This window comes from Palaemon carinicauda, chromosome 37 (assembly GCF_036898095.1).
Source record: "Palaemon carinicauda isolate YSFRI2023 chromosome 37, ASM3689809v2, whole genome shotgun sequence".
Taxonomy (NCBI): domain Eukaryota; kingdom Metazoa; phylum Arthropoda; class Malacostraca; order Decapoda; family Palaemonidae; genus Palaemon; species Palaemon carinicauda.
In genome coordinates, this window is record NC_090761.1 from 44,935,001 (window position 1) to 44,960,224 (window position 25,224).

At 40.2% G+C, this 25,224-nt stretch overlaps 1 protein-coding gene across 1 annotated transcript in view; it reads left to right on the forward strand.

The window, feature by feature from the left end:
• The window catches only part of klar (klarsicht), a 715,886-nt gene that overhangs the window by 686,646 nt on the left and 4,016 nt on the right, over nucleotides 1–25,224 (forward strand). Inside the window, exons 21-25 of the mRNA XM_068361101.1 lie at nucleotides 9,360–9,559; nucleotides 11,062–11,213; nucleotides 11,572–11,824; nucleotides 13,400–13,603; nucleotides 13,738–13,847. Coding sequence (XP_068217202.1) covers nucleotides 9,360–9,559; nucleotides 11,062–11,213; nucleotides 11,572–11,824; nucleotides 13,400–13,603; nucleotides 13,738–13,847 — 919 coding nt within the window. The remainder of the gene's footprint in view (nucleotides 1–9,359; nucleotides 9,560–11,061; nucleotides 11,214–11,571; nucleotides 11,825–13,399; nucleotides 13,604–13,737; nucleotides 13,848–25,224) is intronic.

Sequence of the window (25,224 nt, forward strand, 5' to 3'; positions counted from 1 at the left end):
TATATATATATATATATATATGTGTGTGTGTGTGTGTGTGTGTGTGTGTATATGTGTGTGTATATGTGTGTATATATATATATATATATATATATATGTATGTATGTATGTATGTATATGTGTGTGTGGGGGGGTGGAAACACTGCGATTACTCATTTGGCTGGTTTGATTGCTATGGAGTGCCTTTAGACGAGTGAACATGTACAAATTTGTGCTATGAATAACCGGGTAAACGCGCTTAAGTTTTACAGTCTGTTTCTGGTTTCCTGTCTCACCTGTAAGCGGTGGTCAGGAGTATTTAGATGTGCTATACGCTATGGTCAGTTGTGATTAATTGTTTGGAATTCCTCTCAGACGTGTGCTGGTGTATATTGTTACGCGGTTCCAGGGAAATGGAGTAACATTTCACCTTAGTTTAGATTGTTTTCAAATATCGGTATAGGAATGAAACTGTCATTTTTCTTTATACGCTTTTTGTTGGTCATGTTTACTTCAATATATATAAAAAGAAACGATAACCGTAAAAGTGGTCATTGTCAATGACGTACTTCTTAACATATATATATATATATATATATATATATATATATATATATATATATATATATATATATATATATATTTAACTTTATATGGGTTTTTGTATTTAAGCGAAAAGTCACAGTTCCACGCTGCTATATGCAGTGCCAAGTGCTTACGGATGTATCATGTAGGCTATATCAACCAATTTGAATCTGTGAATGTACAGGATGGGTGTTTATTTGTAATTTCCTACCATATTTTGGTCGAGGATGTCCGGTAGGTTGATTTCACCCATTCGAGTCAGTTTCGTGGTTTTTATCTTTATCGTTTGTATTTATTTGTCCATCTTAATTGATTGTATTTACTGTCTATAGAAATATAGTATCATGAGTGACCAATTACAAAATTGTAATTAGAACAGTTGTGATGTGACTCACTCTCTCTCTCTCTCTCTCTCTCTCTCTCTCATGATATGCAATGGTTATTTATGCAGCAGCGGATGTGCGCAGTAATCTGGCTTAAGAGTGGGTGCACAGCCTCGGTGTGGGGGAGTTCTGCTATTTTTCGCTTAACGAAAACTTCGCTTTACCTTTAGGAAATAGAACATTGTTGACAGTAAATGTTTGTTTAACCTAGTGACATTTATGTTACTAAATCTAAATTACAAAACTAAAACAATAATTATGATGTTTACCATGAAGTTCATTGACAAAGGCCTTTTATTGCGGTGATGGTTCAAGACTGGTGGTATTTTTTGTTTCCAGAATCGTTGTGTTGCAAAGGAGAGACGAGCTATTATATTGTCTTTTGGTAGTTAATAACTTCTTACGTCATACCTTTTTTGTAGAGTCGTAACTTTCGTGGCTGCTGCCAGCCGCATGATTTTAGTGTACGTGCATCTCTATATGTCGATTCTTCCTCGATGGCATTATATAATGCCTTTATATTTAATAAATTTAATGTATTTCTCCCCTAAATAGTTCTAAGGATGGAAATAAACCGTAACTTTATGCTTAATTAAGATGTTATGGATTCTTTAAATGCATTATTTAACGATAGGCATAAATGTCAGTGCATTACTTGGTGTGTAACACACGGATGGTACTTTATTGAATCACCAGAGAACTGAGCAAGCTTTCAGGGGTAACGTTTTTACTATGAAATGTTGAATGTATTTTTTTTTCTATAGTTAAGAATTCAGTCGAGTAAAATCGTTACAAACCAAAAACACACAGGTGGAAAGTTGCCATAGCGTACTCGTGAAACAGGTGGTACTGGGACGTTCTCTCTGAACATTATGATTCAGGCCTTTGTGCTTTCGTTAACTCGATCGAATCGTATGTATTTATTTTGATGATGATTATATTTTCGAAGACATTTTAACTGATCGTTATAAATTTGTTGAGCTATTCCATTAAATTTTTACTTTCCAGAGGAGAGTAACTTTCTCATCTGATTTCTTGTATTAGGAATTTACAGAATTAAAAGTAATTGTTTTTGATTGTGGGAAAACAGTAATTATGTAGAATATTCTTTGGTTAATTGCTGAAGTTTTTATATTAGTACGTGAACAGTTTCTAAAAAAAAAAAAACTGAGTGGACGTAATTAGGCAGCTGAACGAGTTTAGTGACAGAAAAACGGTACTAAGATATGGGTCTGGATTTTCAAAGGCAAAGCAATACACGTTGCAGAACGACTATATTAGAGCGAGAGATATATTGGGTGGGGGAGGGACGGAAGGTAGTATAAGAGACCCAGTAGTTGTAAGATTTCACTGTTGGTGGACGTTCTCTCTTCACTAGTAGGAAACTTGATGTGTGCTGTGGTAGACGCTACCACTTCTCGTATATCATGTGCCTGGATTAGTGCCTTAGAATTTCATTAATGTGAGACGGAAGTTTATTGATTTGAAATAACCCCTTTAAAAATTTGCTTTTTTTGCACTAATAATAATACTATTGGCCTCTCCTAGAATAGAGAAAAAATTTTTCTTTAACTTTAATGTTGAGCGCAGTGAAGAGGTCTTCGTTTTCATGGACGTTTCATTCATTCATATATCATTCACAATCATGGTACAAATATCTTTCATATCCATGAAGGAGACTTCCTCAAATATTCATCAACGGGTAATTGGCACGCGTTTTGTCAGAAAATTATCTTCATCCTGGCAGTTGAAGGGGGGAAATATAAGACCTATAATAAATTAGGAGGCACCGTCATGTTAGTAAAACTTTGTGCATTCAGTAAATTTTTTACCATTATCGAATAAAATAGTCAGTTCTGATAATATTAGAAGAAAAATAATTGCCCTTCATTCAGTTTACACGAGTATTTGTAGTCTTATTTACAATTGTGTACGCGATTGTCTCTTACTATATTATCAGTGTTTCATGTTGTTCATCACGTAAATGGGAGGAAAATGTAATTTATCAAGACCAATTCTTAGAGCCTTTGGCATGGATAATTAATGTTGAATAATGTTCTGTGTATAAGGTTCATTGCAACCTTTACAGTTATGAAAGAATCGTGACCTATGTGATCACCAGCTTGCATGTTGTAGATGAATAAACCCTAACTGAAGGACCCCCTCCCTTTTTTGTGGCTGGTTTAGAATGTCAATGTCAATGACCTGAGCTGTTGAGGTGGGAGGAATTGTGTGCATTCCGGGTTTGGGGTGTTGGGGTGAGGTTATGGCCTCGACAGGGGGGAGGAAAAGGAGGATACATCGGTGGAGGAAGGTGGCACTACAAGTCCTTGCTTTGGCCGATATTGCCATGCCTTCTGGCAGTGCCTCGCGTGATTCTTTGGTGTGCACACACCCAACTGGGTGAACCTTTGGTGTTTTTGTATATTAGTGTATTAAGTTTGTTTTTGTGAAGTACTATATTTTATTAAAGTTTTATTAGAAACATGGTTTTAAAAATGTAAATTCAGCTAGTCCATTTGCTTAGTTTCACAATGATTGAATTGCTAACATCACCCTTTTGTTCATTGCCTTTACACACGGGGTTATATTGCGTCGCATTTTTCATTGGGCGATTACATAAGGGGCATCACTTAGTTGAGGAGCCCCCCCTCTCTCTCTCTCTCTCTCTCTCTCTCTCTCTCTCTCTCTCTCTCTCTCTCTCTCTCTCTTTTTCATGAATAACTTGAAATTAAACAATATTATTTTATTGTTATCAATTAGTATCTGGTAAATAAAGGTACTTAGTTGGGTTTACGGTTCAACTGGAAAAAAACGAATATCAGGAACTTTAAAAAAAATTAATATAACGTAGGCATAATTTTGTACGATGTCGATGAGAAGTAGACCATGTCCAGATGGATCTCGTAGTCATACCTTGCTCCATACTTCCCATTGTAAAGGATGTAAGCTTTTATTTTTTAAGCAAACTTTTGAAATGGATATTTTTTCAGGTCGCTCACGCGCTCTGCTTGATTCTGAGCCTTGGCATGCCGTATTAAGTCACGCTACATGTCTCTTCCGTCGCAGAAAGCTATGCTATGAGAGATTTCCATCTTTTATGATCGATTAACTTGGAGAAAAAAATTTACGTCCTTGAAATATATTTAATCTAGAATAGCGTCAGTGGGTCACGTTTTAGGCTCCCTTTTTATCGTAAGGTTGATTTTGAAATTTGCGTTATCTTATTCCGGTACCTTTCATTTCTCGCGTAACTTGTGGGATAGAATGTTAGTACGTTTAAAAAGCTTGGAACAGTTGTCAAAATGATTTTATTCGTACAGTATAACCTGGTGTTTTAGGAGATTTCGTGAACTTTAAAAGCTGAGATTACTAAAACTAAGTTAATTAGGATGAAAGCTGTGTGTTTGTCAGTCCTAGATATTCTCGAATGAGTTAGTTAGATTACTTTCCATATTTTTCCAATCGCTCAGTTATGCTGTTCCCTAATTTTGTTCGTGAATTTTACTAGAACGATTTTTGATGCAGTGTTATTTTCTAAATGGTCCGTATCACGTGGTTATGTTGTTTATGAAATATAGTTTATAATTGTATGCACAACTAATGTCTTATCTTCCTGAAGTTTGGAATTCTTGGCGATAATATTGTATTTCTTGAAACGCTACTCCATTTTAGTGAGGAATGTCATGCACTTTGTAACACCATTCTTAGCTTTTAAGATCAATAAACCATTGGGAGCTATAGTGATCTGTATACTCGACACACCTGCCCGTCTACCACTCGCACTGTTTACAGGTAAACTTTACACTCCCACATGACACGGTCCCGTTGCATGAACATTCAAGCTGGGCAAGAATAACATATTATACTTGCTATATGCTGAGTGGAATCTAATTACATGAGGTATATCACTTTAATTTAATGGATTTCAAAAAGATTTTACAATAAAGAAATATTAGTTTGTTTGATAATGAATAAAAATAAGAGATTTAATTGTTACACGAGTGAAATAGAATGACTGGAGTAATGTAAACTAACGCTTTATTGTGCCTGAAAATGCGTTTTATATGATCCACCACCCATTTTATATTGTGACATCATTACAAATGCGTAGTAGCGTCGGTGTCATCTCTCGCGTAGGCGATCTCGATCTTGGTGTGGGCGTCAGTGGGTGTTAAGAGAACGCCAATGAGAAGCAAGAGTTAGAAGAGAGATTATGATTATAAAAGTATCTTTTTTTAGGTAACTTGAGCGAGTATCATTTTATGCAAAGCATCTTATTGTTGACTTGATTGATTAATGGAACATGCTTGTCAAACGTTGGTTGTCTTATTATTTTTTCAGACCTTATTTGTAAATTGGCCTAATTTTCTTGAATTATTTAGATAAATTGCAGTAGCTTTTAATGCGATTAATACTTAGCCGTCTGAAAAGGAGAAAGAATGAGACTTTAAAAGAGGTAGGAGGAGAAGTTGGGGTTTTAAGTGAGACTCGATGGTGGAGCAACCAGTGGCTGTGTACCCTCCGGATGTATTAAGAGAAAGTTTGTACCGGTTGGCCGATGATCACCGGTAATAGTTTGAGGTTTTATAGTCGGCAATTTCTCTTTTGTCTTTTCTAAATATCATTTGTTGTTTCGAGAGAGACGTTGAAAATATAGAGGACTAGTATTTTGGGCATTTTGAATATATTTTCGGAAAATGAACGCTAATGGGGAAAATAGACGGGGTTTAATGGTGAGGTTGAAAAATTACTTTCTCCGTGACTTGTTACGGTGGGGAGAGTAAAGGGATGTAGAAATAACTTGTGACTTGTAAGGCTTTCGTTTTCATATGATGTACTTCCTAGTTTTTCCTTGAAAACGTGAGAACATTGACATATTTTTTTTCGAATCTGAAAGTGTTGATTTAACAATGATGAAATTTAACTTTATTTCAGGTTATATCTTTCCATAAGTCTACGTTTTAGGGTTACTAATCCTATTCTTCCCTGAAAGTGAAAGCGATATTTCCCCAAATTATCCAAAAGGAAAATTAGTTAATAGTATATTTTAATGAGCTATATTGATCTTCCGTTCATAATGGTTGACAAAGACAATTACAGCATTTGTTATTATCCAATAGGATTTGGTGTATTCTGGTGAATACAAGGTTAGTTGCGATTAGCGTGATTTCACATGGAGGTCACTGCCAATGAAAACCGAATCGACGACAGGTTTTGCCAATATGGCTTAGGAAGCCTTTGAGTGAGGGCTTTACTTTTAAACAAGTTCTTCTTCAAGGACATGTAAGCAAGCTCTTATGTTTTATGATTTTTTTTTCACCGTTTATTTACTGAAATTTCTAACTTCGTCCTTGCGCATGACTTAATTTGGACGCTTCATTTGCAATACCTACTTGATCTTAGTAGGTCGAATCTAGAGTTTAAACCCACCTTGACCTGACGTTCCACCTCCCTTTTCTGTTCGTAGTCATAACAGAGTAAGGTTAGAGACGGCTCATCCCTAACTCTGAGTTTAGGTCAGACTCCGGGTACTCCGTGGACTTGAGTGTACCGTAGGGAAAGGATTACGTTGGGAGAATTTCTAAATTTACTTTATATAGTTAGAAAAAAATTCTAATAATATTACATACTCTTTACTGTCTTTTGCATAGACTACTTTGAAATTTTGTCCCAAGTTTGCACATTATCTGAAAGTAATGTAAAGATTGAAATGTTGTTGGAGGGCTGGAGTCGATTAGCTCGACAGCGCGCAGTATAAGGTTACTCTTGTCGATAAAATGAAAATGATATCTGATCAGACCCGGTAGTTTACCATCCCTCCACACCCCATGCATCCGACCCCCAGCTTAGTGCTCTTACTAGTTCTCCTCCCTTAAACCGTCTTCCCCCTCAGCTATGTGGAAGTCACGTGTTTGGTCTTTGTGTTCACATCACTCGTAAAATTTTATTTGAAAGACTTCCATGTAAAAGTGGATAGATCTTGTGCATTTAGATAGTATATTTTTTTTTTCTTCCATTTGTCAACTGTCGATAATAAAGCCACCTAATGCACCATCTCAAAATGTTCTTCAGCAGCGCAAAGAACCACTTTCGCCTACAATACCATTCAAATCTTTAGCTGAGATGTGTACTCGTAGTTTCTAGATTTTAATGCCTTCATTTTCAAATGCCTGTTACACAATATTAATTTAGTACTTTCAAAGTCGTCTTAGAACTCCTAATTATCCCATCATAAATTAAATTTACTCCTGAACTAAAAATTGGAATCCGCAATTCAAATTTTTTCTGTTAACTTCCTTTCGGAGAACGATTTCAAAACTACAGATTTTCAGTTGCTCCCCATTACCCAAATCAATATCTTCATCTTTAAAACATCGATACCATACTTAATTTCTATTTTGTAAAATTTACGTGTTACGTCATTATTAGCAAATCGCGGAGGAAATATTGAACATATACACCATTAATGTGGCATAGTAAGCGTTTTTTTTTATTGTTGCTAATGTTCAAAGTAGATTGAGTGTATTACAAAAATTCCTTTTATATATATCAAATAAAGGCTAGTCACATATGATCGGAGAGGAAATCGTTATTTCAGCCATAAGGAACGTCGTAAAAACTGGTATAAAACGGATTCCAATTCTAAGTGCATTGCATTGAGCGTATTGATGAAATGGCTGGTGGAGATAGAAAATATAGAATGTCGTCGCCAAATATCTTAGACGGTCGAAAGTTGAGAGGATTTTTCTATTTACAAAAAAAAAAAAAAAAAGTTACTAGAAAAAATACCATTCAAAGCATCATGAAGTTTACCAAAATATCAATTAAGCATGGCAACCAGCCACCAGAGGCGACTGCAGTCACTTAACAATATGGCTACAGTCCCTCTCAGGTCTGGGTGACATGATTAACAGATGCTTTGAAAGAACTGCATGATGCTTTGAATGTATATTTTTATTTATAGCCACAATGAATACCAGTCCCCTAGTAATCGATTCTGCATTACTTTTTGAAGATAATTAAGGTTTGAACCACGTTCTTTTACACAAATTTTTTAAAGATTGTTTTATGCAAACCTGAGCCATAGACATTTATTATTTCCAAAACCTTTTACAACCAGAAAAGGAAGAGGCTGAAAAATGGTACTTCCCTCAAAACAATATGACTAACAAATAAGGCCCCTGACCTAAATTTCATAATCCACTCCAGTCCGAAAAAGTGGGGGAAATTGTATTTTTTTATTTCTTGAAAATATAAAGGTCCTAGGCTGTAGGTTAGATTGTTTCTCCTTTTGATACTGTGCATATAATTGCTTCCTTTTGATACCCATGTAGGTTTTAAAAAACTCAAATGAATCTGAATCTTCAAGTAGTTTTTCTGGTAAAATAAAATTATAGACTCCAATTAACAGCCGTCTATTCTTGCATGCATTTCAAAGTCTTAATAAGGTTTGAGCAAAATTTAACCATGTGAAAACAATCCCAACCATACAGATTATATATATATATATATATATATATATATATATATATATATATATATATATATATACAGTGTATATATATATATATATATATATATATATATATATATATATATATACACACATATACAGTGTGTGTGTGTATATATATATATATATATATATATATATATATATATATATATATGTGTGTGTGTGTGTGTGTGTGCGTGTGGCATGAATTTGTGTGAAAGTATTTATGCGATTGAGTAAGGTGAAGATTCCATAAGAAAAGGTCTGTTGGATTAACTTGGGAACCCCTGGTTTAGATAATTTAATAATTGCTGTCTTTATCTACCATTCAATGCAGCATGTATAACAAAATACTGTAGTTAGTTTGTTAAAGCAATCTTTCAGCTTTGAGGCCGTATCGGACATTTTCAATAAAATTTGGTTGCAAAAGGAGTTTTGAATAGTCAGGGAATTATTGTGGACTCATTTCTTCCAGTGAATTTTTCATTTGTGTTGCTTTGAGGAAGCATATATTTGAAAAACGTGACATGGATTTGATATAAAAGTTATCGGACTAAGATCATCATGCCTCCTTACAATCGCCAAAGAGTGATTGATGAAGGATACGAGAGTGACTACTCCCGAAGAAAATTCTACCCAATTCTGTGTCGTAAGTTTCAAGAAGTATTGGTCTCCCTTTCAACGTGACTTTTTGTATTTTCTGCCATGCTAACTTTATACCCATTTTCTTCTTTGAATGACTGAGATAGTTGTTCCTGTTCTATCTCGGTCTTTACAGGAAAGTTAAGAAATGTTAGCGTTGAGTTTTATGTATTGCATGGTATTCCACTTAAGCATGCGCATGAATTGTTAAATGTTTGTTTTATCTATATATATGTCACTTATTATTGAACAATTGGTCTTCACTTTTACAGGCATAGTGCAGAGATGGGAAGTTTTACAAGCACAAGCCGTGGAACGTCAGAGGCAGAGCAGCCAAGTTCGCGAACTGCAACGCCAAGTGAAAAACCTTCGTCTCACTCTCGAGAATTTGGCTGAGCAAGCCTCGGATGCTTCACACACAGAATCGCTTGGGACTCCTAAGGATCTCGGACACAAATTACAAGAAGCAAAGGTAAACCTCATGCACCTCTTTGGTAGATAGCTATCTTTAATTATTGTAACTCTCACATTCATGGATATTTACTTTTTGGTCAACAATATTAAGCTGTTGAGAGTGAATTTTGCTTACTCAACTAAAATAAGAATATATATATATATATATATATATATATATATATATATATGTATATAATATATATATATATATATATATATATATATATATATATATATATATATATATATATATATATATATATAATTGCATTTCCTCAACTTCCACAACCTTAATATTTGGTAAGGTCATAGGTAGGCACATTTCAAAGTATTTTAATGTAATAAGGCATACGTTGAAAAACGTTTTCCTGTATTTTTTTTTTTTCAAAATAAGTTTGCAGTCATGCTTGGGGTAACGCATGCAAGGGATAGTTTTCTTTTGGAAAAGTGAAATGTAGGTCTTTGGTTTGTCTTCGCTCTCCTTGAAGGTTTCTTCAGTGAAACTTGCTTTTGTTACCGGGATTGAGATACAGAATAAATTCCAGATTGTATGCAAATAAATACTCTTGAATTAATTATGGTACTTCATTACTTGCGCAAAATCCAGTAAAATACTTGCATACCTATTGATGTCTTCATTCTCTTTATAATTAGCTTAAGTGATTCTCTAAAATTAGCTTGATTAAGGCCTTCTATGGCATGGGGCGTGGCCGTGTGTAAAGTTTTTCTTAGATGCGTCGTCATATCGCCAAGGCCTCGGGAAAGGTTGAAAATTTTTATATTGCGAATGATTTGATCCTGAAAAGATGTTTTGGCAAAAGCCACTAATACTTTCGAAACTTTTCCACCATGATGCCCCTGAGACAGACTCCTCTCTTATACTAGCCAAATGTAATAAGGAGGTTGTTTGTGATAATGAAGATGGTAAAATATTTAAATGGTGTTAATAACTCCCGTTTAGAAGGAAATTATGTTTTTTATGATCTAGATCTAAAATAAATTGTTTGTGACTAGGCTCTTTATACTAGCCACCACTTTGCAGGATAGGATGTTAATTGTATGACAATAACTAAATAATTCTGTGAAATTTAGCCTTGATTATCTAAAGCAACGAAATTCACCTTCTGTAATCATATCTTCATTGAGCTTGGATTATATTTTTATTTGGTAGCATCATCGCCTTGGCTTAGTGCAACCTGCCTTGTTATTTTAGGAGCCTGTTCCAAAGCTACGCAAAACTTTTTATTAAATTAAAAGTTATCAAGTTATAATTTCGAGTCTCTTTTATATATATATAAGAAAAATGTCCATTTAATGATACATGTGAAAGAACGATGTCATTGTATTTACAATCTTCATAATTCAGGTTAATTTTAACAATGCTGTGGCAAGTATTTTTAATAGTAGGGGCTATTTACATTAACACAATTTTTTGTATTGATCAATATAAACTTATTGCCTTGCAAAAAAAGAGCAGCATTAAAATTACGTTATAATATTTTCATTTTTCATTTACAGGCTTTGCTTGAAGAAGTGAAGGCCCGAAAGTCAGAAGTATCTAGTCTGAATTTGGCTGTACACAGATTCTTCACAGACAGTGGATATTCCCTAGCCCAATTGAAAGATGAAGTGAATGACCTCTATATATTATATGACGAAGCTCATAGACGGTAAGCATGAAGTACTTCATATCTTGTTGTGTAAATATGATTTAATTATATAATTTCTTGTAAATTTTAACTATAGGGCATGTTTAAAAGGAAGGGGTTGATTTATAGTTATTACAGTATGGGATTTCCCATACCTTCCCAATGCAATAAATTTACATGTTATAGATTATCTAGTAATGGGACTTGTATATTATCCTTCCTCAGGTGGCAATGATTGACAGTTTATCTATATACACACCATCATTCATCTTGTGTGTTGATATTTTAGTTTTAAGTTTTTAAGAAGAAGCATTGTCAAATATTGATATTATAGGTGGGGTTGTGAAACCTTTGATTGTTTATACTTTGTTTGCAATAGGGCATCGACGGAAGTGTCACGGTTGGAAGGTTTGGAAGCCACATGGAAATTATGGGAAGCTGAAGCACAGGAACTGACCCGGGCTCTGCGTCAGGATGGGGATACCCTCAAGGTCCTTGATGCTGCCATACAAACTGGCTCGCTCACAGATTCCGTGACAGCCTCCATGCAGGACGTGGCTAAGCTTCTAAATGAAAGATGTAAAAGCCAACAACCTGGCAAGAAGCTAATGCTTCAGCACACTAGGACACAGGTAAGATTTAACTTTAGAAAAAGATGTTTTTTTTAGGCTAGCCATGATTCTGAATTGGGTATAATAACAGTATTCCTATTTAAACAAGAGAATTCACCAAGTAGCCAATAAGTGCTGATCCTTGCTCAAGCTACATTAACACATTTGTGTTGTCTGTACATATTTAGTTACTTGTCTTTTTTCCAGGTCATAATGATTTATGCCAATAAGCCCAAAAACTAAGATTTTTACTTTTTTTTTTTTTTTCTTGAAACACAGTTCAGTTTGTATTTTAAAGTACAATTCAAAAACAACTTTTCTCAATACCGTGACATGTTTGGGAATTTGAATTTGTCCGTGCTTAATACAATATGAAAACTTATGCATTTTTAAAATTCAATATCGTTGATAAAATTTGAAGCAGGTAATCACTGTTTTTGGTCAATCACTTTTAATATGAATGTTCAAAGAAATTATTATTGATCATAGAAATATTCATACATACGGTTCCATCTGAAATATTGTAACTTATGTTGTGACGGTGATCATCAAGCAGTTTTATCATTTACATTTCTCATTCGTATGCAGGTCTTGTAACAGCTACTTTCCCATACTTTACATACTCATAAAACTCCTAAAACCACACCTGTTTGGCCACTTGGCCTTAAAACTAACTAATTCACACACACACACACACACACACACACACACACACACACTCTCTCTCTCTCTCTCTCTCTCTCTCTCTCTCTCTCTCTCTCTCTCTCTCTCTCTCTCTCATTTAAGCCATAAATACCTCTCGATATCGAATTCACTGCTTTGGGACCAGAGACCCAAGGGGGAATGAACTTTTATGATAATAGATTCTGGTTGGCCGTGCATTCGAACTCGGAACAAGGAAACAGAACGTGGTTTCCTTTGTCCGATAAGAGGTATTTATGGCTTTTATAAATTTATGAATAAACATGTTTAAATACAGTATGGAAAATTATCATCATAAATCACGAAATTGTCTTTTTGGTATTGTGGAAAGTCTTTTCTCATTAACAGATGTTGATTCACGAATGCATTTTTTTCTTGATCAGGAAGTTTGATTTCATACTTCAGTACATGTAATTCACCTTAACATTCCGCGAGTGGATACGAGTGAAAAATTATGAAAAGTTTTGAAAAAAAAAGAAAAAGAAAAATGGGTGCTAATGATACAAATAACAACAAATTATGCAGTAGAGGTATTATAATGACTACTACAGTAGGGTTGTCATTGATGATCAAGTTGTAATGACTATTAGGGTTGTTATTGATGATCAAGTTGAGGAAGGAAATTGGATTGGGTTATGATGCTACAGTATTTGTAAAAGGATTGATGCATCTTTATTTATTGCCTCACATTTTAAAAGTGCTATTAGTGAAAGTATGGTATCAATTAGGGATTTTTAGTTGAATACAGTATTGGTCTGGATTTTCCCAGACATACATGGTTTGAAGAAGGCAAAATATGATTACATGTACAGTACTACTCTTGTGCATTTTTGTGAGATCAAGTACTAGCTGTGCATATTTTAATCAGTTTATTATTTTTATCACTACTTCCAGGGAGTGGATATACAGGGGTCTACACTTTCGCTGGGTACTTCTGGGGATGATTGTCTTAGTGACTCTGGTACCTCTGGCTATGAGTCCTGCTCTTCTGAAGAGCTTAGTGAACGTGAGCGACGACTAGCACATCTTAGAAGGCTTGCAAGGGATCTGGAGGCCTCTCTCAGTCCAGATTCTCAAGCTTGGCTAGCCATCACAAAGGTAAATTTTTTTGGGGGGGGGTGTGAATTAATATTAAATATAAATAGTCTTTGAATTGTATTGGTGACTTTATTGTCAGTTATAATTTATGAAATGTATCGTGATTTTATGGCACCTTTATGTTTTGGTTACAGACCTTATCAAATGCCGAGATGGAATTAAAAGGCCTTCAAAAACATTGCCGAGATTTAGTGGTAAGATCTACAGAAACTCTTGATCAAACCAAGACATCTCCTCAGCTAAGGTAAATATAGTGTAATGAATTCTTAATGTTAAAGTCATGCTCAAGTTCTGAGATTTAATTGAAAGGCTAAAGTAGCTGTAATACTCTATTAAACTTTTAAATGGGTTAGTGATATAAGAGTTAAAAAATTAGCATACCTGTTTTCATGCTCATTCTCAAGTAGCTAATAGTATGAGAGGAACAGGTGTAAACAGATTTGTTACTACACAAATACAACCCATCATCTTTTAATAGGTATAAGAGTTAAACAAAGCTGGGAATGGCCGTTTAAACTTTCAATGAGGTAGGTACAGTTGCTGGGGGGGGGGGGGGGGGGGTTTAGTCACCACAGGTTACATTAGAGGCACCCACCAGAATGAGCAACCCTTAATTTGTCTGAGGCCATATTTCAGTACACATACTGCTTTGCCACCTCATGATTTTGCTGTTTTAATCTTTTACATTTTCTTTTATAATGAATTAATAAATGTGCTGGCAGATCGTTATGTTTGAGGGATATTAATGGAAGAAGCCAAGTATATATATAATTTCCTGATAAATAAATGCTAGACAGTTTTCTGGATTACCTGCTGTTATGTAACATACAGTAATTCTTCTTGTTGGGTGGCATGACTGTTACTGTTCTATCCCTCGCTATTGTGGCCTTAAAATGATGATGAAAACCCCATGAATCTTAGGAAGTGGGTTTTACTTAGTGCTGGGGCTTCGTCAGAGGATGGAGTATTACTTCACTATTTTCCCGATCCTGGTAAGGTGCTACAGATGCATCACTTGGTTGTGCTGTCTCTTCGTAGAGTACCTGTGATCTCTTTCTTTGTGAAAGCATAGTCTTCAACCTGCATGACCCTGTAGAATACAAACTTCAAGTTCCTCCTCCTCCTTTGCCTCATCTTTATTAGAGAGTAATCACTGGAACTTTTAGAAAAACAAGAAGTAGAAGACATTGTCCAGGAAGATCGATCGATAGGGGGTTTTGTATTTGTACACTTGACTCTTTATCGTTTCCCTTCCCTTGGGAGCTTACCTTCTAGGAGTTAGTGCCGAAAGTGGTCCTGTAGCATTAATAAACATTGGAACACACTAGGAAGGTGTGTTGGTACTCGACATGGGTGTTCACATATCTATTACCAGAGTTCAGTCTCATACCGGAAGTTCCTGAGAGTTGTTTCATTAATGGAAGAAACATGGTACACACAACTCTAGTACAGGCAGAGGACATTCCCCTAATAGTTAGGATTAAGGGCTTCCCCATCTCTCTCTCTCTCTCTACCATACCAGAAATAAGTATTGGTACAGATTGTTACTTCAGTATTTGTTATTTTACTGAGGGAGTTTGTGCTGAGATTGATACTAAAGGAAGAAGAATTGTCGGCAATGACAACTTTGTCTAGTAACAGATGTGGCAACCTTGACCGTACTTGTGAACTCTTACTACTTCTCGACTAAAGAAGGCATACTGGAATGATGTCTGATCAGCCCAAGTTGTATGCTTCAGACTGATCTCTCTCTGCTTATGCGAGGGAGGGATGGTGCGTACCGAGAACATATACTCCCAGGGAAAGGTTCTCGGTAGTAAAGTTCTCTTCTTGAATGCAAGGTTATGGTATACATACCGGTAACATACTCAACCACAACTATACGTATATATAGAGTTGTTGACCCACTTACTACCAGTGCTCAATCTTTAGCGAAACCGAGCACACCCATCATCAGTCGGAAGAAAGGGCTCCTCCATACTTCTCGTCAAAAGCAGAAACGGCTACCTGCTTCCTTTCTTCAATGGCTGGACATTTTTGGTGATAGAAGTTTGTCGTCTTGAGGTTAGACTTCTGTCAAAACCTGACTTTGTCCAACCTCTATATTACGGTCCATGTTGTTTAATATCTCAGCCTCTACTTTCTATCTCTTGGTCAGTTGCTTCTGGAAGTTTATGTACCCCTGTATGATTTAAGGTAATTACAACAGGCAATTGTCATTCTCACGCAGTATAACGAATTTTTTTATTTCCTGCTTTCTTATAGGTTTCCTTGAAAATGACCATTTCTGTCTAGCCATAGTAGTTTAGAACAAATCTCTCTTAATGCAATTAGGATCCAGCATTATGCCATATTACAAAGACACGGAGATGGAGACCATGTGGTGTCATTAATACAAGAATGGGTTTTCATTGAACATTGTATTGGACCCAAAGTATTTATAACAGTATCTTGGGTAATGATATCTTGCGTAAACACTGGTTGGACTTATTCTCGTTGCAGTCACTCTTGTCAGAGATACAGTATTCCTATTTTCATATATTTCTTTAATATTTTATTGCATCTACTCAATGACAAGGGTGTCCCCTAAAAAAATGACAACTCTGAGTGACTGTCCCCATCAGGAACTGTCCCTCGTACCTGGTCTCCACGTGATTGTTCTTCCTCTCGCTTGGATACCTGGTGATTGGACTCCTGGTGTCTGATCTAAAGAACTTTAGAGCTGCAAAATGCATGTTACTGGACATGTGCATGGTCTCCCCATGCTCCATAACTGTGTGACCAATTGTCACGTCATGATTGGAGTCTTCGTGCCTACTTTTCAATAACTTCAGAGTCAAAACACCTTGCACTGAGGAAAGAAGAGCCAGCTTTCTTGCTTGTATGATCAATGAGATCACCCCTCACACGAGCAAGAACATGAGGATTTGGGGTTTTCCTTGCATTTCCGCCTTTAACCTTGAAATCTTCATGGGATCAGTCCCAGTGAGTCCGGTTTCCTTGTGCTTAGTCTCCACGCATGGCGTTTTTTATTACATAGCCACATGATCAGAACCTTGCTCACGTTCACGTGATTGTTACTCTCAATTTATCATGGAACTAGATCACCTCTCCCTCTACTTATGATATCCCTGCACTCCCAGTCTACAGACCTTCCAAATTGCCAGAATCCTCAATGTATCAAGACCTTCCAACTAGTTCGTGCGATAGGAAATTGGGATTGGTAACTTCTCAGGTCTAATCTCAGCACTCGTACAAACACCAAGAAGCAACATCAGGCTTGCGTGATTGTCAGCAAGGCTCTTCTAAATCTAGGGACAGGCCTTGATCAATGCAACTGTGCGCTGTTTGGTGCCAATTTCTCCCACTTGCTTGTTAAAGCCTAAGCCACCTAGTGCCCCTTAGCCTCCGAGAACATGAGAGCCAGAAGCACTTCGGTCACTAAAGGAGAGCCCAATTAAAGATTACCTGTAATTGTCCCTTCCTATACAAGGTATCCGAGCAAGAGCTGAGCTGCATTTTCTCAATGACGGAGGTGCTGCGTGCCAAAGGAGGTAGACGCTTCTCCAGCCTATCAATTCAGTAATAGAAGTGCTGACAGTAGGGACCCTGTAGAAGACCCAAGCACGAGGGCACTTGTTCTTGGTCTGAAGTCTAGTACCAGGGTAGTTCCTTCCATGAATAGCCTCCAAACTAATTTGACTACTGGTTGGGTGCAGTTGCATACTTAGCTACAATCTTTTTCCTTTGACTGGGGACTGATGACAAATCCTTGTATCCTTCCTTGAAACCATTCAATATGGAAAATGCAATTACTGTATTGTCTGCCATCAGGAAAGAAGGGTTCTTGCTTTGGGAGGATCTGAAGGATAAGTACTTCTAGATGCCCATCCTTCAGTCTATTGGAAGTACCTCCTTCTCAGGGTAATAGTTATCAGTTCAATGGGTGCAGCTTTGGACTGTCTACTGCTCAATTGTGTTCATGTTCACCTCTTCTGGTACCTACTCAAACGAGGTTTACCCCTTGGGATTTCACGAAGAGCTACTTTCCTGTCTCCTTCCAGGACAGACGGCTGTCACTGGCCATGATCTAAGAATACTGTTTAGTCAGTAAGCCCAGTCACTTGGTCAAGCAGAGGATAGAGTACCAGAGTATGATGATACCCAATACCCAATATTATCAGAAAATGTAGGAAGGCAGTACAGCCGTTCCTGTACCAAGAACTTTGGCTTGAGAGTGGCAAGGTCTCCTGGGACATTTGTCATCGTTGGGAGACACTAATATTGGAAGCATCACTGATTTTAGCCAAAAATTCCCCTACCCTCTGGTTCCAATGGAACAGAAAATACTGTATGGTGGCTGAATGGTGGAAACCTCACCAAAGGTATTTTCACTTTATTCCACACCTCCAGGGATCCTGCTATTCACAGATCCAAGGAGTATGTACGCACCTGAGAAAGGGTCCATGAAAATAAACACCTGTTGGGAGTCCAAGTAACACTATTAATATTGCAAACTCTCCAACAATGATTGATATGCCACCTAGTAGTGAATAAGAACAGCAACTCCACTGTCTTGACTTATGTCCAGAAGTAGGGTGTACTTTTTCACAGACTCTTCGCAAATTGTCAAAGCAGGTACACATATGGGCAGCCAACAACAAAGTGGAGCTCTATTTAGGGTTCATTCCAATTTTCAAGGGCATGGTGTGGGTCTAGAAGGGTTCCTACATCCGCTCTTGTAGGGAAGCCTTCTTTCTCTTCGGGATTACCACCAAAAGATCTGTTTGCCTTCTGGTTGATCTGGAACTGCCAGTATATAGTGCTGCTTTCCCATTCTTGAAATGTTTGCAATGTTGTGGGACACCCCTGGTACATTCTGGATGCATAATCATCTTGCCTCTTTGTCTGATTTACCGACTACTCGGTTGACATCGGTCCTCAGGATAACCTTGGTGGCTCTCAAGTGCTACATGGGATGGCATCTGGATATGCTTATATTCTTCTTCAAAGTATTGGGAGGACTACTAATCTTCTGTGATTGTCATCGTAGAAGGGATGCTTCTCCAGTCAAATACACACTAAAATGGTCTGAAGTTCTCCTTTTCTACCTTCAATGGAAGCGCCTCTCAGCCTTCATTAACCAGGTCTCAGACTGAAGAGCTTGGAACAGTTTTTGCTCTTCAGGAAAGTCCCTTTGGGGATGTTGCTCAAGTGCTCGGGTCTATCCAGGGGATCCTGTATGAACCCTGAAGATGGGCATCAAAATAAGGATCTGATTCTCAAGACTACTCACAAGGCATAATGTATGATATTTCATTTAGTCAACGGAGTCATCCTCAAATGGAAGGTATTCTTCACCTTTCATCTAGAGTTTGTGTCCAAGATCAAGAAACCAGCTGTTTGCAACTTTGGACTCTCAAGTCCTTGATCTCTTCTTGTACTTTACAAGAAGTGACAAGTAGAGATTGGTACGATTCATTCCTCTGTCTTGTGAAGACACACTGATGCTACCTAGAGAATTCAATGCCTCATGTGTATTACCAAAGAGATTTTTCCAAGACTGAAAGGGTATGGAAGATATCCCAGAACATTTTCTTCTGAATTTTGCACAATCGAATGTACTGATCCAATAAGAGGATGAAAGGACCGTTCTGGTTCAAGTTTGCAAGTCAGTGAGATTTGATCTACCTTAACCATCAGGAAGAACCTGTCGGTGGCACAACGCCTGAAGGCAGGAGTCTAGTACGAGACAAACCTTTGCTACCAATACCTATGGAAGTATACCTAAAAATCTCCACAGCTCCTTGGATAACCTTATCCTCGATCATGTGGTAGCTATTCAATGAGTTGTGTTGCAAACATAGATCCCTCATGGGACAAGAAGCATCTCATCTAAGATAGTGGTGTGACATGATTAGGAGAGGGAGAGTGCCTTTCTCCTCTTCATCTTCACCTCCTTTGTGGTGCTACAATCATTCCATTATATGCTGGACCAGGCACTAGATATAGTACAGGTAACCTTGAGATCGAATAACTTTTCTTTACAGACAAGGTTTGGATAGAAGTATTATCCCCATCATCCCAGACAAAAGGGTAAGATGAACTAAATATATGTATGCAAGCCATTTCTCATAATGACCATACAGTTCAATGACATATCGCTATGAATAAAGGTTCTTCCATAGCCGCTTACCAGTCTATTCCACAGGTCATTAGGAGGTTGAGAGGAGTTATTACTTGCTCCTACACAAGACAAAAGTACATTGACATTTCCTGGATTAGTAAACTAGCCAGTTTGGTCATAGGGACATCTGCCCTCTTTCCTAATGATGATTCACCTACTTTATTATAAAGGACAACAGTTTGTATTTGTGTAGAAACATGGTTTGAAAGTAATTTGTAATTTTCCTAACTACACAAACCCGAGTCCTTTACTAGACTGCCTGCCTCAACCAACCCAAAAGTCTTACATTAAGGTCAAAGTGAGGGTTGCTGTGTATGGCAAATGGGCTAGCAACTATAACTACTGTACCTTGTTAAGAATTTAAACAGCCATTTCCAGCTTTGCTGAAGTCATACTCTAAGGACTCAGGTTTGTATTGTCATGAAAAATTCATTTGTTCCGACAAGAGATACTTGCCTCTAACTACTTTCATAGGATGTTGTTATAAACCCCTCCGCTCCGACCAAATTAATTCGCTTCCCGCCCCCACAATGCCCGGCCGGGACTTACCTGTCATCTTGACCTTAGGTCCCCAGTTCTAGTTTGGTCGTCGGTCCGTGAACAACGTCCCGACCTCGCACCCGCTCTGACCTGACCTCATGGTTCCCACGTGGTCTCCTCGTGTTCCCTTGTGTTTTCCCGTATCCTTTCTTTTCCCTTTGTGTGTTCCATTGCCCTGGGCCTTCTGCAGAGAAAGTGTGTGGCGCTTTCTTATCCAAGGAAGAGGTTGACCCGCATTCTCTTTGTTCCATGTGTTGGGGACAAAAGTACGCGAAGGATTCTACTTGCCCTGAATGCGTCGTTTGGCCCGACTGGCAATGGAAGTTAGTTGGGATGAAGAAGAAGAAGGCCAAGAAGGAGAAACTTACTACGTTGAGGGAAACCTCGGTAGAGTCGTTCGGTACAGGGGAAGTAAAGGTCATCCCCAGTACGTAGGTGAGTCTGTTGCCAGGCCTCAACCGATTGTTGAGCCCGTTGTTTCGTCGTGTGAGGCCCCTGCGGCGGATCCCTTATTATTGTCTTTGTGGGCATGCTTGCGCCTTGTGGGTACCGTCTCCATGGAGGAGTTTGTAGCCCAAACTCGTGTTGCGGGAGTTCCCCCCTTGGTAGCGGTTCCGGCCGTAACCCCAGTAACCGATCTGCATTCTCTGTTTACTGTTACAGGTTCGTCATCGGGAACGTGCGATTCATATCGTGATCATTGTGTGACGGGCTCTTCCGATGCTGTTCCGATGCCAAGGACCCTGGGTAGTTCGCCGAGAGACGTCGAGCAGCCTTGGGACGAAGGAGACCTTCGGCTGCGATGCACCCACCCTGAACCGTCTCCCTCGGTCGGGTCGGTGACCCCCGTGGTGAGGAAGACCGGGTCAGTGACCCTGCGGGACGACAAACCTTTCAAAAAGAAGAGAGTCAAGTGCTCTCCTTCTTTCTCCGACGGAGACCGATCTTCGGACGGGACCCCCTCGGTGAGTTCCTCCTCCCGTTAGAGAAGGTGCAGTGGGCATAAGAGGAGCCGTTCGCAATCTTCCTCGAGGTACTCTAGGAGATATTCTAGGTTATCCCGGAGGCGGAACAGGCGGCATCGCAGACATGGCGGCCCATTCACCAAGGAAGGCTGGTAGAGGTTCCCCTGTTCCCACTGCAGTAGGGGCTGCCTGTGGGACGGGGTCCCCGTGAGGAGAGCGGGGCCCGTGGTCTGCTCCCGGGGCTCTCCGGCCGGTCCATCAGCTGGACTTGTGGTCTGCGGCAGTGGCCACTTTCCACACTAACCACGATCTCTGCAATGAGACAGACCTGAACCTCCTCCGAGAGCTTCTCCGGTCCGGGGTCAAGGCCATTAAGTTCTCCTCCGCTCAAGCTTGGACCCAGGGCACCAACTGGGTCCTGCGAAGGAGAGACTCGGTCCTGAGCAAGTTGGCTCAAAGGATTCCGGACAGAGACGCCAGGTTACTAAGAAACTCCCCAGTGGAAGGGGAAGGGCTGTTTGGAGGCCCATGATAGACCTCTTGGCCCTGAACAGGTCTATCAGGAAAACCCCATTCAAAATGGAAACTCCAAGATCGGTCTTGGCAGCCATAAGGGAAGGGAACTATGATTCCCCGGGACATGAAGGATGCCTACTTCCAGATCCCAGTCCATCTCTCAAGCAGGAAGTACCTTAGGCTGAAGTGGGGTCAGGTAACTCACCAATTCACCACCCTATGCTTCAACCTATCCACGGCCCCTCAGGTTTTCACAAGAGTGTTCTCCCTTGTGTAGGGGTGGGCTCACAAACGCAACTTCCGACTTCTGCATTACCTGGACGATTGGTTGCTGCTTTCAGTATCAGAGGGACTCTTGGAGCAGCAACGGGACGCTCTATTAACCTTCTGCTGGGAGCTGGGTATCATAGGAAATATGGAGAAATCCCAGCTAACACCAGTAAGAAGGACGGTATATTTGGGGATGGAGCTGGACACGACCTTGGCGAGGGCCTCCCCCTCCGAGGAGCGCATCAGGAACCTCTGGGAGATTTCCTGGCCATTCCTTCAGGGCCTCCCTATGAGGGGCCAAGGACTGGCAGAGGCTACTGGGTCACCTGGCCTCCCTACAGAAACTGGTCCCTCAGGGCAGGATCAAACAGGCCCCTTCAGTGGAACCTAAAGGATCACTTGTGCCAGACCGGTCCTCCCACTGTCCCCCGGTGGGAGGGTGGCCCTACAGTGGTGGTTTCTGTCGGAGAATTCCAGGCGGGGCACCCCGGTGACAGAACACACACACACACCGGGAGACGTTGCTCTTCACGGATGCCTCCAAGGAGGGTTGGGGTGCCCACCTGGCCTCTCACACGGCACAAGGCCAGTGGTCGCAGGGAGAGAGGGCTCTCCACAACGTCCCGGAGATCCTGGCCATCCAGAGGGCCCTGTCAATCTTTGAAGGGGAGCTAGAGGACAGGACGGTAGCCCTGATGTTTATACAATGCCACAGTGGTGGCGTGTGTCAAGTAACAGGGATGCCTTCGCTCCAGGGAGCGCTGCCGCATAACAGAAATTATCCTGGAATAGGCCAAAAGGAGACTCATAGACCTCACGGTTTGGTTCGTTTCGGGAAAACGAAACGTCATAGCAGACGGTCTCGGCAGGAAGGGCCAGGTCCTAAGCGCCGAATGGTCCCTCAAACCTCAGGTCCTGGAGAGGTGGGGTTCCCCTCTGATAGACCTGTTCGCAACGAAACTGAACGCGAAACTCCTGGTCTACTGCTCCCCTGTACCAGACCCACAGGTCGAGATGGAAGACGCGTTTCAGCACGCCTTGCCACTCTTCGGGGTCCTCAGGAGGGTGTTGAACAGGCTCCTCTGGTCCAGGGGCGCGAAGATGACCCTCATGGCTCCTTGGTGGCCCGAGAGAGAGAGTGGTTCGCCGACCTTCAGGCTCTAGCATCATATCCCCCTTGGCCTCTTCCTCTAAGAGAAGACCTCCTGTGTCAGTCGCACTTTCTGAGGTTCCACGAAAACCCGCAGGTTCTCTCCCTTCACACATGGCAACTATCGAGTGCCTGCTGAAGAGAGTTGGTTTCTCAGGTTCAGCGGCCTCCTACATTGCGGGCTATATGCGAAAATCCCCTGCCGCTGTGTATCAGGCCAAGTGGGCTACCTTTTGCAAATGGTGTCGGAATAAGGGAGTGAAGCCACTGGATGCTTCCATCCCCTGATAGCAGACTACCTAATCTTCCTGAGGATGGAGAAGAAAGTCTCGGTACCTGCAGTCGAAGGAGTTACGGCTGCCCTGGGGCAGGTCTTCAAGCTAAAAGGCCTGGATTTAGGTGCCTCGGATCAGTTATCCATGCTGATCCGCAACTTCGAGCAGTCATGCCCCCCGCAAGCCTCCAGAGTCCCCGCTTGGGATGTTGCCAGGGTCCTGGACTCCCTGAAGAGACCCCCGTTCGAGCCCCTGAAGGATATCTTGGACAGGAAGCTCACGTTGAAGACCGTCTTCCTGTTGGCCTTGGCATCCTCCAAGAGGGTGAGCGAACTGCACGGACTCTTCAGCGAAGTCTCCCACTCCAAAGGGTGGAAAGACCTCTCTTTTAGATTCTATCTGTTCTTCGTGGCGAAGATGCAAAACCCCTCGGTGGTGGATTCAAGGTTCGAGGAGTTCTGTTCCAGCGAGAGCCTCCTCGGGGGACCCAGAAGACTTACTCCTATGCCCGGTAAGAGCAGTCAGGAAGTACTTGAGTAGGATAGCCAGATACTGCCCAGGTCTCTCCTCCCTCTTCATCTCCATGGGCCTGGTCAAGAAAGCAGTGGCAAGGAATACAGTCTCCTTTTGGTTGAGAGAGGTCATTAGGAGGGCTTGTGAGACTTCCTGAGTGCCTCCCCCAAGCATGCTAAGGCTCACGACATCAGAGACTTGGGTACCTCCTTGCATTCTCCAGGAACATGGCAGTTTCTCAGATCTTAAAGGCTGGAGTCTGGAGTCTGGAAGAGGTAGTCGACTTTCACAGCCCATTACCTAAAGGACGTTACGAGGCGGACGTTGGATACCTTTTCATTAGGTCCGGTGGTAGCAGGCCTTCAGCAGGTATGAAGGTCCTACGAGGTTCCGTCGCGATAGGGTTAGTGATGTACACACATCCCCACTATCCTTCCTGAACCCCTGCTTACCCCCCCCCCCCCCATTCGTGCCCTGTGAGTTTGAGTAGGTGAGTTATCAATTGATTCCTAGGTGTATTTTAAATGTGTGGTATATGTTTCTCATCCCCCCCCCCCTATCCGTCTACCATGGAGCTTCTTGCCCCTGAGGTCAGGGTGGCCCTGGTCCCAATTCACCCCCTCCTCCTAAGTCTGAGTCTCCTATGAAAGTAGTTCGAGGTAAGTATCATAGTCGGAACAAATCAGAAATTTTAAGTAATTTCTATTTTTCCTAACGATACTTACCTTGAACTACTTTCGGGTTATGACCTTCCCGTCCGTCCCCTGGTGAACTGGCACTCGGAGAGTGGGCGAGAGTTGCAACTAGAACTGGGGACCTAAGGTCAAGATGGCAGCCGAGTCCTGGCCGGGCATTGTGGGGGTGGGAAGCGAATTAATTTGGTCGAAGCGGAGTGGTTTATACCAACCTCCTATTACTTTGTTGGAGGTAAGTATCCTTAGGAAAAATAGAAATTACTTAAAATTTCTGATATTACCTAAAATTTTTTAATGTTTTGTATTCATGGTAATATACATTATTGAAGGAAAAGGTTCAATTTCAAATTGAGAGATCTGTTAGGTAAATATTTAGTTTAGGTGCCACTACTTTTAATAGCTCAAGCAGCACACAAATTTGTCGGTACATCGTACACCAAAGTAATACTGACAAGTAGGAGTTATATCTACAGTAATAAAAAAACCTTTCACATTAGTGGTGTCTTTTAC